This window comes from Panthera leo, chromosome C1 (assembly GCF_018350215.1).
Source record: "Panthera leo isolate Ple1 chromosome C1, P.leo_Ple1_pat1.1, whole genome shotgun sequence".
NCBI lineage: Eukaryota > Metazoa > Chordata > Mammalia > Carnivora > Felidae > Panthera > Panthera leo.
In genome coordinates this window covers 162117989-162139332 of record NC_056686.1, presented here as the reverse complement: position 1 = coordinate 162139332, position 21344 = coordinate 162117989, and the positions used below count along the sequence as shown (strand labels likewise).

The window sequence follows — 21344 nt, the reverse complement described above, 5'->3', positions numbered from 1 at the left end:
CCCTGCATCGTCTCCAGCATTTGTCATCAGTTGTCATTTTAGCCATTCTAATATCTGTGTAGGGGCGAGGCTGCTTTTTAATGGATAGCGCTCGTTCATAAGCCAAATGGAATAAAAGAAGCCTAGTATAAGATGTAGCTCAGAGTCGGCACTAATTAAATCTTCAGTAGATGAACGTTCAGATATTTTAACCAGTTACTAAATGCAGGAGAGTAAAAGAAGTCTTAAGGCCCAGCAACCCTAAAATACTCCTCTGTGTTATAACTTCTTCTCTTGTTATTTCAAGACTCTCAAGTTTTGTTTCGTTTTACTCTCATACTTCTCACTGTGTGCCTACACGTAGGGCTCAGACAACATCCAGACGTCATGTGTCAGGAGCCTGGGGTGAGTCAAAGGTGGCCTTTTGTACATTAGGAGTGCCTCTGTTGTTATTTTTCACATTCTCTAGGTTTATTTTAAAAAGAAAGAGAAAGCAATCCCACATTACTCCCCTAGGAGCTCTCAAGTACTCGTGTTATTTACGAATACTGCTGTTGATCTCAGCCCTCTCCTACTCCCCCCCCCCCCCCCCCTTCAAATTAGACCTGGAAAACTAAGTAACTTCAGAAAAGAAAATTCAGAAAAACAGATTTGGCTTTTCACAGAAAATTGATCACTTGTATATATCGGCACACTGAATTTGATATTAAAAAAACCGACGCATTGATGATCTCGAAACACCGTAACACAAAATGTGTTACTAAAACAGTGCTGTGTGTCCAGATAGTTACTCGTATTTTTCTTCTTAACATCCTTCAAAGATGGCGAGAAAGCGGATATTTCTGTGAACATGTATGAAGATATCAACATTATCACTGGTGCGCTGAAACTGTACTTCAGGGATCTACCAATTCCGCTCATCACATACGACGCCTACCCTAAGTTTATAGAGTCCGCGAGTAAGTATGAAGGCACGCATTCCAATAACCTGACAGACTCCCTCCTCACGGTAATCACTTCTCCTGCTTTTCCTGCTGAGTTTCTTGAATGCATATTACTTATTTCCCCCTCGCCTCTCCCCTCGGTTAATATACTCACAGAAATTTCGAACTCCTCTCCAGTGTAGGTTATTTATGACTTCTGCCATCAGAAGCTTCTTTGTAATGTGCTAACCCTCATTTACCAAAGTAAGGCTTATGCCAGTGCCCCTTAGATATGCACCAATGCTTCTGCAGAATAAAAATGAGTAACTAGGAAAATAAAATTGAAGAACAGGACCAAACTATTTTGTTATTAGATTCAGCTCAGCATAAAAGTTACTCTGTCAGATCTCATAAAAGTTTCCAAATTCTTACTTTCAATTTCTATACATATCCTGTGACAGACCATTAACAAACAGTTTGTAAACTGGCACCGGTCCGTAGATCATACTTTAAGGAGCACTGTTTTAGATCAAGAAGTGATTTTTTAAGTTCTAGTTGAGATGCAAATGAGAAAAAGCAAAGGCTCATTTGCCAAATTTATGGTGCAAAAATCATACCTGTAATTCACACTTCCTTTTTTTAAAGAAAGGAATTTTTAACAGATTTTAAGTGTTGGCATTGCCATTTTTTAAGAAAAGATAGGCTATTTCTGTCCTTTTTCTTCTCTCTTAAAAACCATATGTTGTCTTGATCTTTAAATAATAACATCACTTTCTTAGAACGCTGATTTACTTTTTGACTTTGAAATTTCGTGAAGTACAGACTTGCTTTGTTCTAATTTTTACTTTCCCCTTCAGTGCTTTTGTTGAGAATTTTTGTGGTTGGCTCCATGGAGACCTGATTTCTTGCGGGGAACAGCCATGAGAGTTACACTGATTTTTACAAATTTCCATGTTAGGAGCCTGAAAGACTAGATCCTCTCCGTGGGAATTTAGCTCTTCTCATTTGGGGATGTATTCAGTGCTGATCACGAAAACCGTCTGAGGGAGCTTATGGGTTCTTGTTTCGTGGGGCAGACGCTTCCTCCCGAGAGAGAGAAGTCTGATTGCCACTCCTGTTGAAAGCACTTGACACACACTTGCATCACCGAGGGCTGCTCGGTCCCCAGTTTGCTCTGATCCTCAGGACAGTGGGGGCTCAAGCGGACAGACTTCCTGTCCCCGTGTCGCTTTGGAGTAAAATTAAAACTTGGTTTCTGTGCCCAAGCCCAAGGCACCCCAATAGCAGAGGACAAAGCGGTAATTCAGACCCGCATTCTGAACTCTACACAGCCGCTTTATCTACTTAGAAGAAACATCCAAGCCTTCCTTACTGGGTTTTGAGGCCTTTTGCCCTCCAGACTCCCAAATTATTTCACCTTCTTTCCCCACACCCATGTCAGTTGCCTCTATTATTCTTCCAAAACATTTGTTAGCATTCTGAGGTTTGTGTCTGAAACAGCCCCCGTTGGACATCAGCAAACCCCCTGTTCTACTTTAGAGAGCTCTTCAAAGCGCAAGATAGAAACTTTCCTAAATCAAGGTAGAAATTCCTTCTTACAGTGTCACCTATTTTGATGCGTGACTTCCATGACACCAAAACCGTGGCATTATACTCATACACGATATAAATGTTTATTGTGCGTGTTTGCTGTTGATCTGATTGTTTATGGAATATTGTGCCCTCGTCCATGTCTCTTCCAGCAGTAGAGTCTGTTCCATTCTTTAGACACAGAGATACAGCCATTCTCTTATCTTTATAGGTAGATAAGGGAGATGAGAGAAACTAAGATTTATAGAACATATACTGGGTGCCAGGAATCACATTGCACACTTTATAGCCACGATATTTTATTTTAATTTTTATCTCTACACCCAGTGGGGTTCCAATTCATTCGTGACCCTAAGATCAAGAGTCGCATGCTCTTCACAGAGCCAGCCAGGTGCCCCACCACGATGTCATTTTAGAAAGGAGATGTCGTGGGGCACCTGGGTGGCTCCGTCGGTTAAGCATCCGGCCCTTGATTGTGGCTCAGGTCACGATCTCCCTGTTCACGAGTTCAAGCCCTGTATAGGGCTCCTCGCCGATAGCATAGAGCCTGCTTGGGATTCTCTCTTCTCTGCCCATCCCCCACTCACATGTGCGGTCTCTCTTGCTCTCTCTCAAAATAGATAAACTTCAAAAAAAAACAAAAACAAAAACAGAAAGGAGATGTTATAGGGTATAAGTGAATTGTCCAAGGTCTCGTCACTAGCGGAGGTGGCACTGGCATTCAAAGCTACGTCTGTCTGACGCCACAGCCCTTGCTCTCTGCATGCAGCCCACTGCCTGCCTCCACTGGTGGAACAGGAACAGAAGACCTGCCCAGAGAGGGAAGGCAGGAGGGCAGGAACCCCTCCCAAATGATGCATGGTGTTAGCTGACCCTTCCCGGTGCACCTGCTCTTGAGCCTTTTTATCACTGGGTCCCTTAGAAAACCTGGGGCCTGTTCTTTAGGTCTCAGGATTCCCCGGCACTTATTAGCATCTCTTGCCAACAGAAACTCAGAGTGCATATTAAAGCTTTCTCCTGCAAAAGCTGTCTGAGCTCCACTCTTGCAGCCTCCCTCACACAACCTGCACCCCGGAAGCTGGAGGTGCATGGCTACAGGGAATGAACAAAGGACACAATGGTGGTAGAGGCTGGGGCCTCTCATTTAAGGCTTAAAGATCTTCATAATATCCTGGAAACTACCCCTTGAACTACCTGGAAGTCTGGGACCGCCTAGCCCTTTTTCCTCCCTGCCTCTTCCCACCAGTGAAGGGATCGCTGCCCTACAGACAGTACAAGGTGTATGTAGAAGGTGCCTCTCCCAGGCTGCACGGTAACCCAGCATATGCATGGACACTTCCTGACCCCGAGGAAAACAGCACTGCCAGGACCCAACTCCTGGTTGGACTCGGTGTGGAAATCTTTCTCTGGCCGAGAACTCTCTGAGCTCTGTTCCCAGAAGATCTCAGAAAAGATGACTCAGTCAGCATGTAGTCTTGAGTGAGTCAGATGAACTCGGCCATAAAACCCAGGGCTCTTTGTCCCAAGTAACTTCAAGTGTCCTGAAGGGAGGTCTGGGATGAGAACTCGCCGAGTGTTCCCCTCCGCTCTGCCTCTGATTCACCCCTTACGCTTGGCTGAGTCGTCTTCTTCTTCTTCTTGTACTTGAACGTCTCTACAAGGGACTGGCAGTACATACTTAAAAGAGCTTTTAACTAAATGTCGACACAGGTTCAGATGCTTATTAGTTCCTGCCCTCACAACGTCCACATTTCCAAACGCTCCTCAGAGGCCATTTCTTCTCTTCTCGGTTCCGCTCAGCCCCCAGGCCAACTTTCTCTTCTGTGTTCCCGTCACACTTCACCTGGCCCTTTGGCACAGACTCTTTCCGTCATGATGGAAGGCTGTATTCATGTCTTGTCCGCCCCATTAGATTAACCCCATTACAAGGGACAGTTCTGTCGCTTTATTTTCCTGTAGCACCTGTGACAGTCCTTTCATTTACATCACAGGTGCTCAATAAAGTCTTGTTAAATGAGTAAGCATAATTTTATATTGAGAACCATAGAATCTTAGACTTTTTAGATATTCTAAAGGGTCACGTTAACTAGATTTCCTTCTACAACACACTCTTTTTTTGAAATACCCAGTAACTGCAAGATCACTGCCTCTCTCGGTAGGCAGCTGCCAGTGGACAGATAGAACCGTCGTAAAGGCCTCCTTGTGCACAACAGAAATCAGCCTGCCCTCGACTCCCGCTGCCGATGGTCCTGATGTGACCCTCTTCCACAAGCAAGCCTTTCACATATTTGAAACAGCTGATGCTGTTCGTCTCTAAATACGTTCCATTTTGTCTGTCTTTCTCTTAAATTATGCTGTGGTCTTCGTAGGGCAGATTTGTGTTCTCTGAAAAAATTATGAGTAATACTCCTTTAAGTAGAAAAAAAAAGAAACGAACTCCAGGGAAGAGCCTGTGTTGATTTGATGTCAGTATATTCAAATGCAGTTTGTCATATGTCCCCAGATTTATATCTCCAGTGTGGACCTCTCCCTGAGCACCGGATTAATCCACAGTCAGGATGATCATTTAGATGTCTGAGAGACACCTCAGGTAGAGCCCTTGACCTTTCCCACAAAACCCCTCCCATCCATAATCTTAATGGAGGCTCCATCCTCCCAGTTGCCTAAGCCCAAAGCTTAGCTCATTCTTGATTCTTTTCCTTTTCACACCTCCCTCATCAGGAAATCCTATGGACTCACTCTACCGTTAAAATAGACCCAGATTCCAGCAACTTCTCGTTACCTTCACTGCCACCACTGGTCTAAGCTAGAGTCATTCGTCACCTGGGTTTTTGTAATAGTTACCAGAATGGTCTGTTTTTACTCTTGCCTTTCCATCGTCTGTTTCCCACATGGCAGACAGAGGAGAGCTACTGTGAGCCCTGTCAGGTCACGTCTCTGCCTCATTCAGAACCTTCCCGTTTCTGCCAGTAAATGCCGAGTCCCTGGAATAGCCTGCAGCCCCTGACACAATGCAGTGCCCCGTTACCTCTCTGCCCTCACTCCCTTCCATCCCCCTCTGGCTCACTCCACTACAGCCACAGTTGGCTTCTCGCTTTACTCAGACATCGCAAGCATTCTGGCCCCTGGGGACCCTTGCACGGCTGCATCTCTGCCTGGCACCCCTTCCCCTAGGTCTCCGTGTGGTCATTCCCCCATGCCCTGAGAGTCTTCCCTCAAGACCATCTTTCTCATGAGGTCTGTCATGACCACCCCATCTAAAATCACATCCCCCAGCACCTGCAGTGCTCCTTACTCGGTTTTTTTTTCCCCCACAGCGCTGGCTTTGTTCTAATCTAGTATAAACCAGAAGATACATGTTCCTTGTTTACTGTCAGCCACGCCCCGAGAGAGAAAGTAAGGTCTCCACGAATGGGGAGTCTTGTTTGTTGCTAGCCCACCAACACAGTCCTTAATTTCATGCCATCTCAAGATTCTCCCTACAAGGACTAACTATGAAAACTAAAAGGAAACTATGTTAGTCTTTTTTCAACTTCCAGAACAGTATAGTTTCAAATTAATTAGTCCTATGATAAAAAGAAAAAAAAAAAACTGTAAGTAAATACTAATAGTTTGATAGTAAACGGAATTTTAATTCTAGAAATTAAATGATTGAATTTCAGTATCTGATACAGTATTGCTGTTATCAGTTGACACTCTTTAAAGATCCAAAGTTTCAAAGACCGTTCATCAATTATCCTGGCAAATAATACATTGTTTATTACTGAGAAAAGAATCAGGAACCCTGGATAAGCTTGGGGCAGAAATTCTAAAATGGCCGAAGTTTCTTTGAGTTAAAAAGTTTCAGTCACTCTTCATGTTCTGAAGCTTATCGATCTGTGCTACCAATGCTAGGAACTTTTCACATTCATTTTATATCACTCTTTTTAATGTTTATTTACTTTTGAGAGAGAGAGCGCGTGCATGCGTGTGAGTAGGTGAGGGGCAGAGAGGGACAATCCCAAGCAGGCTCCACACCAGGAGTGTGGAGCCCACCGCAGGGCTCAAACCCACGAACCGTGAGATCACGACCTGAGCCAAAGTCGGACACTCAACCAAGCGCACCGCCCAGGTGCCCCATACAAGTTTTAACCTGACTCCAGTGCATTGCCATCGAGTTGGATTTGTCTTTTGAGTTAGAAAACTAGAAATCCCAGTTTTGTGTCTTGAATGATACTGGTGGTCAGATGCGGCCTTCCAGAATTTCAAGGCTGCTATCCTGATTAAGACGCAACAGTTTGGGGTCCCCTTCCGGTTGCCCTGCAACCCAGCATTTAAGGGCACCCTGTCTTCCTGACATTTGAGAAGCAGGAATGTGCTAGGGTGCTCTTTTTGAGAGCTCAGAATTACAAACATGTCTGTTGTTTCTGATTATGGAAATGATGAACTCCACGCCATCTGCGACCTCAAAAGGAGTGTGCTGGGTTTTTGGCCAACACAGCGGAACTAAAATGCCCAAATGAAGATTGTTCCCTTTAAAGTTTACACCTTTGGAAGAGCCACATTTACTTCAGGGACCCTGTTGTCACTCCAAACATTTGGAATTGCCTTCAGATTCTGCATTTCATTCTCCTGAATGTCCGAAGTAGAATATATTTGTGCTCTGAGGGTAGATTTGACTTTTTTATAGAAAAGTAAATTAAAACCAAGGAAATAAATACTGGATGATACATTCCTCATTTAAAAAGAAAACAATATCAATTAAGACTTTGGCAAAGGCTGCAAGGGGCAATGGGGTGGCATGGCTTATGTACTGTTGCTGAACAGGGTTTTTCAAAATATTTTGAGTAAATTAGCATCCCTTAAAATGTCTGTAATGCTGTAAGATGACTTCATTTGAATGTCTAAGTTCTTTTTTTTTTTAAACATTTATTCATTTTTGAGAGACGGAGACAGCGCGCAAGCAGGGGAGGGGCAGAGAGAGAGGGAGACACAGAATCCAAAGCAGGCTCCAGGCTCCGAGCTGTCAGCGCAGAGCCCGGCGCGGGGCTCAAACTCACGAACCGCAAGATCACGCCCTGAGCCAGAGTCAGACGCTCCACCGACTGAGCCACCTGGGCGCCCCAAAATGTCTGAGTTTTTAATCTCTTGCTGTGTCTGAGTTCCTTATAGTCACATCCTATCTATCCAGTGTCCAAATTCCACGGTTACCAGACTCTTAAGACAATCGAGTGGGTGCTGCCCCCAAAAGTCCCAGTAAATGGTGTTGCCACAATGGTACTAAGCCTTTTGGAAATCCAAGACTTGAACCTTAAAAATATTTTCCAAAGCTGTGGGCAAGGATCTGTGAGAAAGCTTTTCTTACCAGTTTTAGAAGATCACCACAAGAATAGAATTCAGTGAACCATTTATACCAGTTGTCCGTTAAAGTTCTTCTCCTTGGTATTCAACTTGCTATTTTAGAAATTATGGATCCCGATGAGCAATTAGAAACCCTTCACGAGGCACTGAAGCTCCTGCCGCCCGCTCACTGCGAAACCCTGCGGTACCTCATGGCACATCTAAAGAGGCAAGTTACAGACTTTGAAGCTTCTACTTGCACTGTATCCAAATGTTAAGAATCAAGTGAAACCAAAGGTGAAAGAAAGGACAAATTGTTGCATGAATAAAGAAATGCACAGGTTGGGAAGGAATGCTAAAAATGTTCTGCGCTACAGCGCTGAATGCAGACTCGATTCTGACATAAACGGATTTGCAGTTCCCGTGTAGGTTTGCAAATAGGTTAGAACTACTAGTGTTCTGCCAAGGACATGCAGCGATTTTTGTGTGGAAAGAGAAAAGGTTGTAGCTGTAAGGACATTAGCATTAGCATAATAAAGAGCAAAGCAACTCGCCAGAAGGCTCACTTTCCTTCTTGCTCTAAAATAGGCACTTCGCTCTTGGTGACAGGATTTTAGACTATTGCATCGAGGTCTCCAACCCTGAAAACTGCTATAAAAAAATGATGGAGTACAATAAGGGGTAAAGGGAGGAATAGAAAATAAAATATTTTGGTTACGTCTGGTTTAATGTTGTAAATACATTGATGGTGATAGAACTTCATTTCCCTGCTCTGTCGCTCTCCATCTCTATCAGTTGAAGCAAACGGTTTTAAATTATATGACCAAGTTTTAGTGGTTTTGGAGTTTCAAAATATAAAACTAATTAGAAACAAAAAAGACAGAACTTGACGTCTATTTTGTATGCCTCTCAGCATGAGTTACTCAGAAATGAATATGTAACTGATGGTGCTTTTAACATTTACATGTTTTCCCTCTTTGAAAGCACCATGAGCTAAAACTTTTAATATGCTTACAAATTCACTTGCAAATTCAAGTTTGCTTCATATATGGATGCAATTAAGGCCTTCACGCTAAGGCAAAGGAATAGCTCCCAAATTATAGTCTGTGCCTTTGCTGTAGCAGTAAAGAGAAGGCGAATGCTAATTCTCGCCGACCAGATAATCTTTATACTATGCCCTCGGCCATCTCTTCATACCGTGGCCACCACTCTCCCCAGATACTCAATAAACTGTTCAACTTACACAAATTCAGCAGACTAGGCAGCCAGTGTGGAAGGAGGGCTGATATAATCAAGACAACCCAGCCCCTTCTCCACTACTCGCCAACACAGCCCTTGCAGCCGGCCATTGCAATAGAATCCACAGATAGAACTGACCCCACACAGCCTGACACACGAACTCAGACTTGAGCTTCGGTCATCACCGGAATTTAACTTATTAATATAATCGGCTTTGAGGAAAGTCCGTGCTTGGAGGTTGAGGAGTACAGAGAGAGGAGCTAGCGGACGAGTTGATAAGTGGACCTGGGTTTTGTCGTAGCGCTCGAGCACAGCGCAGAACGCCGTGGCTTACGTGAAGGCACGCGCCTTTGCTTGTATTTTTCAGAGTGACCCTCCACGAAAAGGAGAATCTTATGAATGCAGAGAACCTCGGCATTGTTTTCGGCCCGACCCTTATGAGATCTCCAGAACTAGACGCGATGGCCGCGTTGAACGATATACGATACCAGAGACTGGTGGTGGAGCTGCTTATCAAAAACGAAGACATTTTATTTTAAATTTTAGTTTGCGGGGGGGGGGGAAAAAAAGAAATGTTTTACAGATGAAGGAATGTTTTATAGTAATTTAATTGGCTCTTATAGCTGACTTATTTCTCGGTTAGACGTTATGGCAGATAGCCAGCTTAAAATGAAGGAACTTTCCGTTGCTTTAGTAGCACTGCTCAGCTGTCCTTGTAAAACAGTGAACACACGCTCTCCAGTTCTAGTAATCCCGGGTGTTTATCATGTTAAGAGAAACTCAAGCTATTGCATGATTAGCCCCCTCTTTGGCAAGGGAACCCCATACAAAGGAGACAACAAGCCTGCACCCGCCTCTTCGTCCCGGGTAGTCTGTGGTTGTAATTCAGCATGTTTCGCAGAGTAAATCTGTCGTGACTTCGCTTTTGGGTTCTATGTCATTGGTTTACTGACGCTTCTATAAACACGCACACAAATGGATGAAACAGCACCTTTGACTGCTACATTGCCATAGACTATAACATAAGCCTCCTTTCCTCCGATGCTTTATTTGTGGTTTCTCTCTGTTCTTCTCTGACATAGTCCTTTCTTTCCAGCAAAAGCAAAATGTGTTTTCAGATTTGTTACTTTAGTAAATTATCCACCAATAAAAAAAAAAAAAAGTACAATGCAGAGCATTTTCTGTTATTATTGGGTTTCAGTTGCAATTTTGTGTTACCTGGCATGCATTTATTAATGTATTAAGTTTGGCTTTTAGAAATAAAAAACTAGTGATAGCTTGCTTTTTCCCCATGGTTGAGAATATTTGGGAAAATGTATTTGGCCATTTATTTTAATACTGAGTAAGGTTTTGTGTTGAGTTCCTAAAATAATAACTTAAAACTGCTTAGAATTAAGGAGTGCCTTGGTGACTCAGTCGATTAACTGTCCGACTCTTAACTTCAGCTCAGGTCATGATCTCACGGTTCGTAAGTTCCAGCCCCGGGTCAGGCTTTGCACTGACAGCGCAGAGCCTGCTTGGGATTCTGTCTCCTCCCCTCTCTCTGTCCCTCCCCCACTTGCGCTCTATCTCTCTCTCAAAATAAATAAACTTAAAAACTGCTTAGAATTAAAATACCCATTCATTGGATTTTTTCTTCTCGCATACTTCGCCAGAAAGCTAGAATATTTTCTCACCTGTTTGTGGGGACGGGGGGAGGGCAGGCAGCTGTTCCTTCCAGAGCCATCAGAAGCAGGAAAGAAGACTGAAAAGAGTGACTTCCTAAATGTTTGGTTTGTCAGAAATGCCATTAGCACGCAGTTGAGCTGACCAGGCTTCCTGAGAGGAGTCAGCAACCAGACGCCTGGCGAAGGGTGGTCTGTGTACATCTAGATGCCAGGAAACCTGGATGGGGTCTGATACTGTGCCTAGCCACCCGCCTGCCTTTGAACTAATGACCCTCCCCTCCAGGCTGTTTCCTTGTCTGTTCTGTCCTGCTTTAAAATGTGTAGAAAAAAAAAAAAAAGGTGGGAGTTGAGGGGGGAGTGCCATATTTTAGGCAAAAAAAAAAAAAAAAAAAAAAAAAAAAGGCAGGCTCAATTGGTTGAGCATCTGACTCTTAATTTCAGCTCAGGTCATGATCTCACAGTTCGTGAGTTCAAGCCCCACATAGGCTCTGCAGTGGCCGTGCAGATCCTGCTTGGGCCCTCTCTCTCTGCCCCTCTTTCCTCTCTCTCTCTCTCTCTCTCTCTCTCAAAATAGATTTAAAAATTATAATAAAAAGTAGTAAAAAATGTAAGATACATTTTTGGTTTTGCCACTTCAATCCTTGATACTTTTAAGACTATCTCAAAGAAAATGGTAACTGACAGGAGTTTTTCCATATTTGTGCCCCTGGACTATAGTAGGAAGTTGGTAGTTTGCTTTAATGTATATGTTCAGAAAAGTGTGGTTGTTCAAGAGTTAGTCCCTCACGGGGGCGCCTGGGTGGCTCCGTCGGTTGAGCGACCGACTTCGGCTCAGCTCATGATCCCATGGTCTGTGAGTTTGAGCCCCACGTCGGGCTCTGTGCTGACAGCCTGGAGCCTGGAGCCTGCTTCGGATTCTGGGTCTCCCTCTCTCTCTGCCCCTCCCCCACTCATGCTCTGTTTCAGAAATCAACAAACATTAAAAAAAATTTTTTTTAAATAGAGTTAGCCCCTCACAGCTGCCTTCTCAACCACAGGGAAAATACCACACTGAACATCAGATACATACGATAGTACAGAGATTTGTGTAACATAGAAGCTTTCTTAAAATGGAGGCCCCTAAAAGGCACTATACACTTAAGTTGGTGCCCTTGACTCACGAAGTACATTTGTCAGAGAAATCTGATCACGAAAATCTGTCCCTGGATTGGGTAAGGCTACTGAACGGCTATGTGTCCGTGGCTCATGTTCACTTTGGACAAAGCCCTCTTAAAGGAGCCATTCAGCTGTAAAGAAATATGCTCTATCGGGATATATAGTCACCCTGTGCTTTTCCTCAAAGGAACAGATATGGTTGACTTTCAAGTAAGCGCTTTGTTTTCTTTCTGTGAGAAAATTTGTTTATTCTGATTAAAACAAAATATTCCGCCGGGTTACCCAGGGAGAGCCAGGTAGCAGAAATACTTAACACTGTGCATGCCTTCAAGAGGTCTCAAACGAGTGTTAGAAGGCCACAGAAGGATCTATATATATTATGCTATGTAACTCACCTCCACCCTTTGTAAGTGTAGAAGTGAGCTCCAAGGTGCCGCGGTCACCCTGCAGCCTTCTCCCAACATGACTGCGTGGGCGTTCAGGGTTAAGTGTGAATAGCACTGTGAGGTTCTAAGGCACCCGATGAATCAATCCCATTTCAATTTTAGACCAAAAGCAGCATATTCTCCATGCGGCTGAAGGGCAGACCTTCAGTGTGTGTGTGCAGGGGACGGGCACGCGCCAGGGTAACTGACAGGCACGTGTTAGAATCCAAGGTCTACCGGGAGCACAAGCAACGCCCGATCAGAGCAAATACTAAGCAGGTGTTTAGATAAACCACCGAGTCTTTGGACAAGATCATCGTTTACCAGCTCTGTGAACAAGCACAGGTTTCTGAGGACACGAATGTGTGGTTCATCCCCTCGGGACACGCAGATTCAAACGGCAGCTACATCATCTGTGAGCATTCCTGGACTGCTGGGTGACACTCCTTGAAATAAAGAGACATTTCCTCACTGGTTTAGGAGGAGCTCAGACTCCATGATTACCAGAATCTGTTATACACATCTCTCTGTGACTAATGGGAGATTTCTTACATCATGACCTTTTATGATGCAAAGTTACTATTTATTTCCACCCCTGGAGTGAAGGAGGAACCAATAAACCTCTCTGATCACCCACAGATTTGGCAGCTCCGTACTCTGCCCTGTAAGATCCATTTCTTCTCAATTTTCTATATATAGTTTTAAAGAAATTATTGAGAAATCAATTTCCCTTCTCTACATTTTCTGTTAGTTTTTAATGCCAGTTAGTTATACCAGCTGGCCAGAGGAAGTCATTCTTCACGGAACTGATATTTAAAATGTTTCTAAGTGGAAGAACGGATGTTTATCAAAATGTTTCTGGTTACTCGGTGAGCTCAAATAGAACACCTCTGAATAAATTAGGTTCAGGGTCCCAACACTGTTCGTTTTCAACAAAATATTTTAGAGTTTACAGCCCCACAGCTGATGAGGTATTATTGGTAACTCTATTTAAAGCACAGAAAGAGGGTGCCTGGGTGGCTCAGTTGGTTGAACATCTCACTCTTAATTTCAGCTCAGGTCATGATCCCAGGGTGGTCTGATCGAGCCCCGCGTCGGGCTCTGTGCTAAGTGTGGAGCCTGCTTGAGGTTCTCTCTCTACCCATCTGTCCCTCTCCCCTGCTCACATTCTAAAATTAAAAAAAAAGGGGGGGTGGGGGCACCTGGCTGGCTCAGTGGGTTAAGCTTCTGACTCTTGGTTTTGGCTCAGGTCGTGATCTCACAGTTCATGGGTTTGAGCCCCACATCAGGCTCCGTGCTGACAGCACAGAGTCGGCTTGGGATTCTCTCTCCCCCTCTCTCTCCACCCCTCCCCTGCTCACTTTCTCGGTCTTTCTCAAAATAAATTAATTTGATTTAAAAAGCAAAAAGCTTTTATTTTTTAATGCACATTGGAAAAGCAGGACACCCAAAACTCTTCTCCCAACTGTGTGTTTCACCCATTGGACTAACTTCTTGTAAAACTCTTTCAACATCTTTATAACTTGATTTACCTACACCTGTGTGGCATTCCCATTTGTGTGTGTTAAGTAGATGGCGTTTCCTGTCATGAGCTGAAGTAACAGTAATCTTAGTTATCACACTTCACAATCCCGCTGAACCACTGAGCAGTTCTGGCCCTCGATTGGCATGCCCTGTGTTGGAATGCAGGAGAAGGCTAAGACGACAACATTGTCAGGGATCCATCAGCTTCTCTAATTTTTAGAGATCTGATTTTTACTTGCACGCTCTCTCCAAGTGCAGCCCAGCCCTGCGTCTGCAACTCCTCATCCCATCCCATCTCCTGCCTGCTCCGGGGATGGGCACTGTGCTAGGCCTGGGAACAAGATCAGTGCCCGTTCTCGAGGAACCATCAAGGAACTTAATGGGTCTGTTGGGCCTAGTCAAACTTGGATTGTGTCCTTTTTCTGAGTATCTTATTCCTATGGGCCTCAGCACTAGCTGTCAGCAGAAAGCTAAAACAAGACAGGATGGATGTATTTGCCTTGGCGGGGCGTGAGTTCACAAGCCACACTCTTACAATCCCATGGATACTTTCATGTTGACTGTAAACATTCATTTGACAAATAGGAAAAGGAAATATGAAAATGACCTCACACATAACCAGTCTGAGTTTTTTGGAAGCATCAAGAGCATAAGGTCTCAGCTGCCTCCCTGTGGGCAGGTGCATGATGTGGAACAGGACGACAGAGCACGAAGGAGCCCATCATGTCCTCTGCTGTGGTCCCTAGCCCCTCACTCCCTGCATCACTTGCTTCTAGGCGGTGGTATGAGCAGTCCTTTGCAGCCAGGTGCATGTATTTTGGCCAGTTTTGTGCACAGTTCGTGGTCAGACTGGAACAAGAGATGGTCTCAACCTGACGGCTCAGTCTCACCATTTATCTAAGACAGACAGGAGTGCCTGGGTGGCTCAGTCGGTTAAGTGTCTGACTTTGGCTCAGGTCATTATCTCGTGGTTTGTGGGTTCAAGCCCCACGTCGGGCTCTGTGCTGATGGCTCAGAGCCTGGAGCCTGTTTTGGAGTCTGTGTCTCCCTCTCTCTCTGCCCCTCCCCTGCTCATGCTCTATCTCTCTCAAAATTAAGTAACCATTAAAAAAATTTTAAAAAACCCATTTTTTAAATTTTTATTTAATTTTGAGAGAGATAGAGACAGAGTATGAGTGGGAGAGGGGCAGAGAGAGAGGGAGACACAGAATCCGAAGCAGGCTCCAGGCTCTGAGCCATCAGCACAGAGCCCAATGTGGGGCTCGAACTCACGAACGGTGAGATCATGACCTGAGCCAGAGTCAGACGCTTAACTGACTGAGCCACCCAGGCACTCCCCCTCAAAAAAAAAAAAAAAAAAAAAAAAAAACATTTAAAACGACCGACAATCTTCATATTTACCAAATAATAATGAAGGAAAAAACACTGAAATTGTTGTTTTTCCTTGGTTTGTACAGTCAAGGAATTAGGTTATAACACAACAAATCCTATTTGAGACCAACTAGCAATTTTATGAATAAAGATTATATTAATACTTTTATTATGGTTTCATTTGTTTCAACATTCTCCTACCTTATTGAAGTCACTAGAGCCTCTCAGCAAATGCTTAAAATTTTTTGAAGTAAAATTATTTCACTAGTCCCATATCTCACATCAACTGATATTTCACATAATCAGGGGCGCCTGCCTGGCTTAGTTGGTAAAGCATGTGACTCTCAGTCTCAGGGTCACGAGTTCAAACCTCATGTTGGGTGTGGAACCGACTAAAAAAAAAAATGTTTGAAATCAAGGAAAAGCTAAGCTAAAAGTTATGATTCATTCATTACGATATAGTGTAAGGAAACCCTGACTTATGAGTCACATTGTTTCTCCACTGAAGGGAGATTTTAATAATCTTTTCAGTTGTGATATATTTCACAATAGAACGGTTTTCCTTTTTTTTGTTTATTCCACCCAACAGCACAAAACAACACAAGAAATATGAAGTGCCATGTTGCTGACCTAGTTTGTGGTGCTCTCATGAACACGGGGAAGTGTTGGGGGTTTTACTGTTGTCCAGATATAGTCACAATTATTATTGGAGAAGGTAACAGCAAGTAAAGCTACAAATCCTGAAACTGTTTTCTAGTTCTGAAACAACTACTTGGCTGCCCATGTCACTGTGGTAACACAAAAAGCAGAGGAGGTCATGTTTAGCGACGAAAATGACTCACTGAAGGAAATTGGCAAAAAGGTCCTTCCAGTGGGGTGCCTGGGTGACGCGGCCAAGTCTTGATTTCAGCTTAGGTCATGATCTCATGATTCATGTGTTCGAGTCCTGCATGGGGCTTTGTGCTGACAGGGCGGAGCCTGCCAGGGTTCTCCCTCTCCCTCTCTCTCTCTGCCCCTCCCCCCACTCAGGCTCCCTCGCTCTCGCAAAATAAATAAAAACAGTAAAAAAAAAAAAAAAAGACCTTCTAGAGGTAAAATGTTGTAAACTGGGAATGTTTTAAATACATAAAAATCTTTTGGTTTTCATTGTGTCCATCTTAGACCAGTGAGTTTCCTTTGATATGTTTACAGGCACAACTTGGGCACAAGCCAAACCTTGCCCATGCCAAAAATAAAAAAATAAAAATCAAGGCCTGAACTGATCATTTGGATGCCTTTTCCTAGGAGTGGACATTTTCCTGACAGTTTTTATTTTTTTAACCAAAGAAAATTCATAATATTGAAGAATTTATTGTTTCTTTTTAAAAACTGTACGCAAACTATGTGAGAAAGGAGGCGATTTGGGCATACGAAGGTTAAGTTCAAGCGCATCAGTTCTCTGTCCCCAGATTCTAGGAACACTGTTTTTGATGTCCCAAAGTGTGGAGGAAGGGGGAGTAAAAATGTAGAGCTCTGGAATGCATTCAAACTTAAGCAGTTATCATCTTAAAATAAGCTGTTATAAATATAAGTTGTTTTATGTAAGCCTCCGGGTAACCACAAAGCAAAAACCTATCGTAGATACACAAAAGATAAAGATTAAGGAATCAAAGCATGCTACGAAGAAAGTCATCAAATCATAAAGAGAGCAAAAGAAAGGAAGGCAGAAATTACAAAACAGTCAGAAAACAATTAACAGAATGGCAATAAGTACATACTTATCAGTAATTACTTTAGGGGCACCTGGGTGACTCGGTTAAATGACTGATCCTTGATTTCGGCTCAGGCTCAGGTCATGATCTCAGGTTCTTGAGTTTGAGCCCCACCCTGACAGTGTGGAACTCGGAACTTACTTGGGATTCATTCTCTCTCTCTCTCTCTCTGCCCCTCCCCTGCTTGTACACAAGGGCATGTGCGCTCTCTAAATTAATAAATTTTAAAAATAACAATAATAATTACTTTAAGTGGACTAAATGCTCCAATCGAAAGACAGAGTAGCTGAATGGATAAAAAAGACAAGACCCATCTATATGCTGCTTCTAAGAGGCTCCCCTCAGATGTAAGGACACACACAGACTGAAAATGAAGGGATGGAAAAAGATATTCTATGCAGATGGAAGCACAAAGAAAGCTGGAGTAGCTATACTTACATCAAACAAAATAGACTTTAAAGCAGACTGTGATAAGAGGCAAAGAAGGACATTACGTAATGATAAAGGGGTTAATCCGACACAAGAATATAATATTTGTAAATATTTACGCACCAACACAGAAACACCTAAATGTATAAAGCAAGTAATAACAAAGCTAAAGGGAGAGATAACAATACAATAATAGAAGGGGACTTAATACCCCACTTTCACCAATGGATACATCATTCAGACCAAAAATCAATAAGGAAATATTGGTCCTAAACGACTCGTAACCAGAGGGACTTAACAGATACATAAAACATTCCACCCAAAAGCAACAGAATATACATTCTTCTCAAGCACATATGGAACCTTCTCCAGGCAAGATTATATATATTAGGCCACAAAACAACTCTTAATAAACTTAAGAAGACTTAAGTCATACCAAGCATCTTTTCTGACCACAACGGTATGAAACTAGGAATAAGAAAACTAGAAAATCCACAAATACGTAGAGATTAAATAACATGCTACTGAACAACCAACAGGTCAACAAAGAAATCAAAAGAAAGATCAAGAAACACCTCAAGACAAATGAAAATGGAGAAACAACGTACTAAAATCTACGGGACACAGCAAGATTCTAGGGACAGACACTATCGATGAGTTCCAGGAGCTGGCATTCAATGTAGCTTTAAACAGAGGGCCCGGGCCCTCAGCCCATTGCTGGCCAGCTTCTCCAACCCTACCTCACTTTACCCAGTGCAATGGTTTTCAAACTTTAGTATCTTTCAGAATCACCTGGAGAACTTGATACAGGCCCCACCTACAGTTTCTGAGTTAAGAGGGCTGGGGTAGAGCCCCCAAATTTGCGTTTCCAACAAGCTCCCAGGGGATGCCGTTGCTGCTGGTCCCGGGATCACACTTTGGGAACCACTGGCTCAGTGTTTCTCTGCGGTGGCCGTCCAGTAGATTCCCCTGAGGCCCTACTGCAAACCAATTAAATCAAATGCTCTGTGGGCGAGGCCAGGGAAGGCAGCTCCCCACGTGATTCTAAATGAATTCAGCTTCATTTTCTGTGTGTTAAAATGTACCCAGGACTTGTTTTTAACCACGTATGGTAAGACACACAGATGTGGAAAGGATTGTCAGGAAGGAGGAAGGTAACGCTCCTAGACCTCTAGAAACAGGAGGCATCATGCCATGCAGGGCCACATGGGGACAGACCAGGGCCAGGCAGAAAGGGAGACGTCAGAGCATGGCCCAGAAATTTTACTGGGGTTCTCTCTGGAACTTTCTCTGGGTCAGTTTAGGATTGGGCAGTTTGAATAATTTCGGCAGGCTCCGGACTACAGGGATGGTCCCTGGTTGTCCAGTACCGGACCCCAGGCCGACACAAGCAGAGGAATTTCGGCTTGGCGTGTGAGAGTTTGATAAAGGAGACTGTTGGGAATGGGTTGGTTGGTTAGTGTATCACGCGTGCTTGTGCAGAGGCGTCCTTTGCTTTATGAACTAGCTACCCCGAGAGGAGCAGCATCAGGGCTCTAAAACCAGAACATCGAGAGTACAGAAAACAAGAAAGTACACTCAATAGTTGGCTACCTCTGCTTCCCTTCAGAGTCTCACCTCCTACTTTATGATCTAAGTCTGACTGTGTCCTCAATCCTTCCTTCTTCTGCTCAAATTTTATTCTAGATTGCATAGCTTAACCTAAATTACACGTTAAGTCAGAAAAACGAGATGGGTTCGAGCATGAACCATGTTGAATCACTTCAAGGATTTCGACTTCTCGGACCGCACTTAATGAAACGAGCATCACACAAAATGTAAGAAATATAAATTGTCCTGCAAACTCGGACAACCCACATCAGCCTCACCCAGCAGAAGACCTGTCAACGTGGCTCAGCTGTCTGTTCCAGGAGACCTTTGTCCCTGGAAGCCGAGACTGCTCGCTTCAGAAGTTCCTGCGCATAAGTTTACCCGAGACACAGATTGCTCACCTGGGCAGACAGCTTGCTTATCAAACAACAGTTTACCCATCAAGAGCCCCGATGAGGTCTTTGCTGTGTTCACCAGTCTTAATGCTGCCATATCCCTGCATCATGAAAGATAGGGTTTTTTAAGTTTATTCATTTATTGTGTGTGTGTGTGTGTGTGTGTGAGAGAGAGAGAGAGAGAGAGAGAGAGAGAGAGAGAGAGAGAGAGAGAAAGTGCACGCACAAGCGGGGGCGGGGTAAGAGAGAGGGAGATACAAACTCCCAAGCAGCCTCCACACTGTCAACGCAGAGCCTGATGCAGGGCTCAAACTCAGGAACTCTGAGATCATGACCTGAGCAGAGATCAAGAGTTGGATGCTCAACCGACTGAGCTACCCAGGCACCCCGAAAGACACGTCTTTTGTTGTTAAGTTTATTTCTTTTTGAGGTGGGGAGGGCCAGAGACAGAAGGAGAGAGAATCCCAAGCAGGCTCTGTGCTGTCAGCGCCGAGCCCGATATGGGGCTCAAACCCACGAACCGTGAGATCACGACCTGAGCCAAAGCCAACAGTCAGATGCTTAACCGACTGAGCCACCCAGGCACCCCAAAAGACACGTCTTAACCATTGAGCCCAGACCACCTCAAACCCTACAAAATCCTGCTCTGACTCCCCAGTATGAGCGCCTGCTACTGCCTTGAGTTCCAATTAACTTTAGTTTTTGCTTTAGTTGCAGGCAGTCAGACAATATTTTGGGAAGCTCAACAGTTACTTCAAGAGCCAAGGGCTCTTGGGGCGCCTGGGTGGCTCAGTCAGTTGAGCGTCCGACTTTGGCTCGGGTCATGACCGCACGGTTTGTGAGTTCGAGCCCCGTGTCAGGCTCTGTGCTGACAGCTCAGAGCCTGGAGCCTGCTTCAGATTCTGTGTCCCCCTCTCTCTCTGCCCCACCCCTGCTTGTGCTCTAGCCTCTCTCTCTCGCTCTCAAAAATAAATAAACATTAAAAAATTTTTTTAAAAAAAGAGCCAAGGGCTCTTGTTGGGGAAATACTATATACTAATATACTATATACTAATTCCACCTTTATGACAATTGCAATCATGTGAGCATAATAAAGTTTCTGAAAATTCTACATTAAAAAATAAAACTTTACAGGGCACCTGGGGGGCTCAGTCGTTAAGTGCCTGGCTTCGGCTCAGGTCATGATCTTTTGGTTCATGAGTTCGAGCCCCACATCAGGTTTTCTGCTTTTGGCACAGAGCCTGCTTTAGATCCTCTGTCCCCCTCTCTCTCTGCCCCTACCCTGCTTATGCTCACTCTCAAAATAAATGAACTTTTAAAAAATAAAAAATAAAACTTCAGGATATTAAGCAAACTAGCATCTTAGGCACAGGAGGCCTACTAACTCCTCTAACATTCCCCCCCACCCCCTAATCATAGGTTTTAAAGCATTGATTTAGGCATGAGTGATCGGAGATAAACTAAGGAGTACCAAGCATGTAAAGCATGAACCTGACATCCTGAAGCTAACGGTGAGCGAGAGGGCACCCAGGCTTCCCCCTCCTGGAAGTGTCCTCACACATCAGAGCCTCTGTGCTGGGCCAGCTGTCCTGTGGAGAGGAGTTTCCACATTATGTGTGGTTTCTACACGATCAATGAAGGAAGGTTTCTTGGAATCCACCAGTGTGTGCAGAGGGCTCTCCACTGAGGCACCTCCAAACGAGGCCTCCATTCACTCTGTCGGGGCAGGGGGAGGCAGGACACTCTCTTGTCTTGGAGCCCCAAAGCCACTCGAGCAGGTGCACACTGCCTAGCATGAGCCTCAGTGAATTCTTGCCAGATAACAATTCCTGCTCCTGGTGGTGCCACGGAGAGATCAGAGGAAATCCCCATCTGGTCACTTCACAGCCTTCTCAGAGGTGGGAGGAGACATCAGTCGGGGAGCCTAACTTCCTTGCCGTTTCCTCTCTGGAAACACCCTGCGGCTTTTTCCCAGCTCTGGGAGAAG

At 44.2% G+C, this 21344-nt stretch overlaps 1 protein-coding gene across 3 annotated transcripts in view; it reads left to right on the top strand.

Moving 5' to 3' along the window:
* Positions 1-9609, top strand: part of CHN1 (chimerin 1) — a 202580-nt gene extending 192971 nt beyond the window's left edge. For all 3 annotated transcript variants that reach the window (XM_042949182.1, XM_042949183.1, XM_042949184.1), the window contains 3 exons: positions 801-938; positions 7935-8040; positions 9418-9609. In XM_042949182.1, the coding sequence (XP_042805116.1) occupies positions 801-938; positions 7935-8040; positions 9418-9589 (416 nt within the window). In that variant the 3' untranslated portion in view covers positions 9590-9609. The remainder of the gene's footprint in view (positions 1-800; positions 939-7934; positions 8041-9417) is intronic.
* The last annotated feature ends 11735 nt before the right edge of the window (positions 9610-21344 follow it).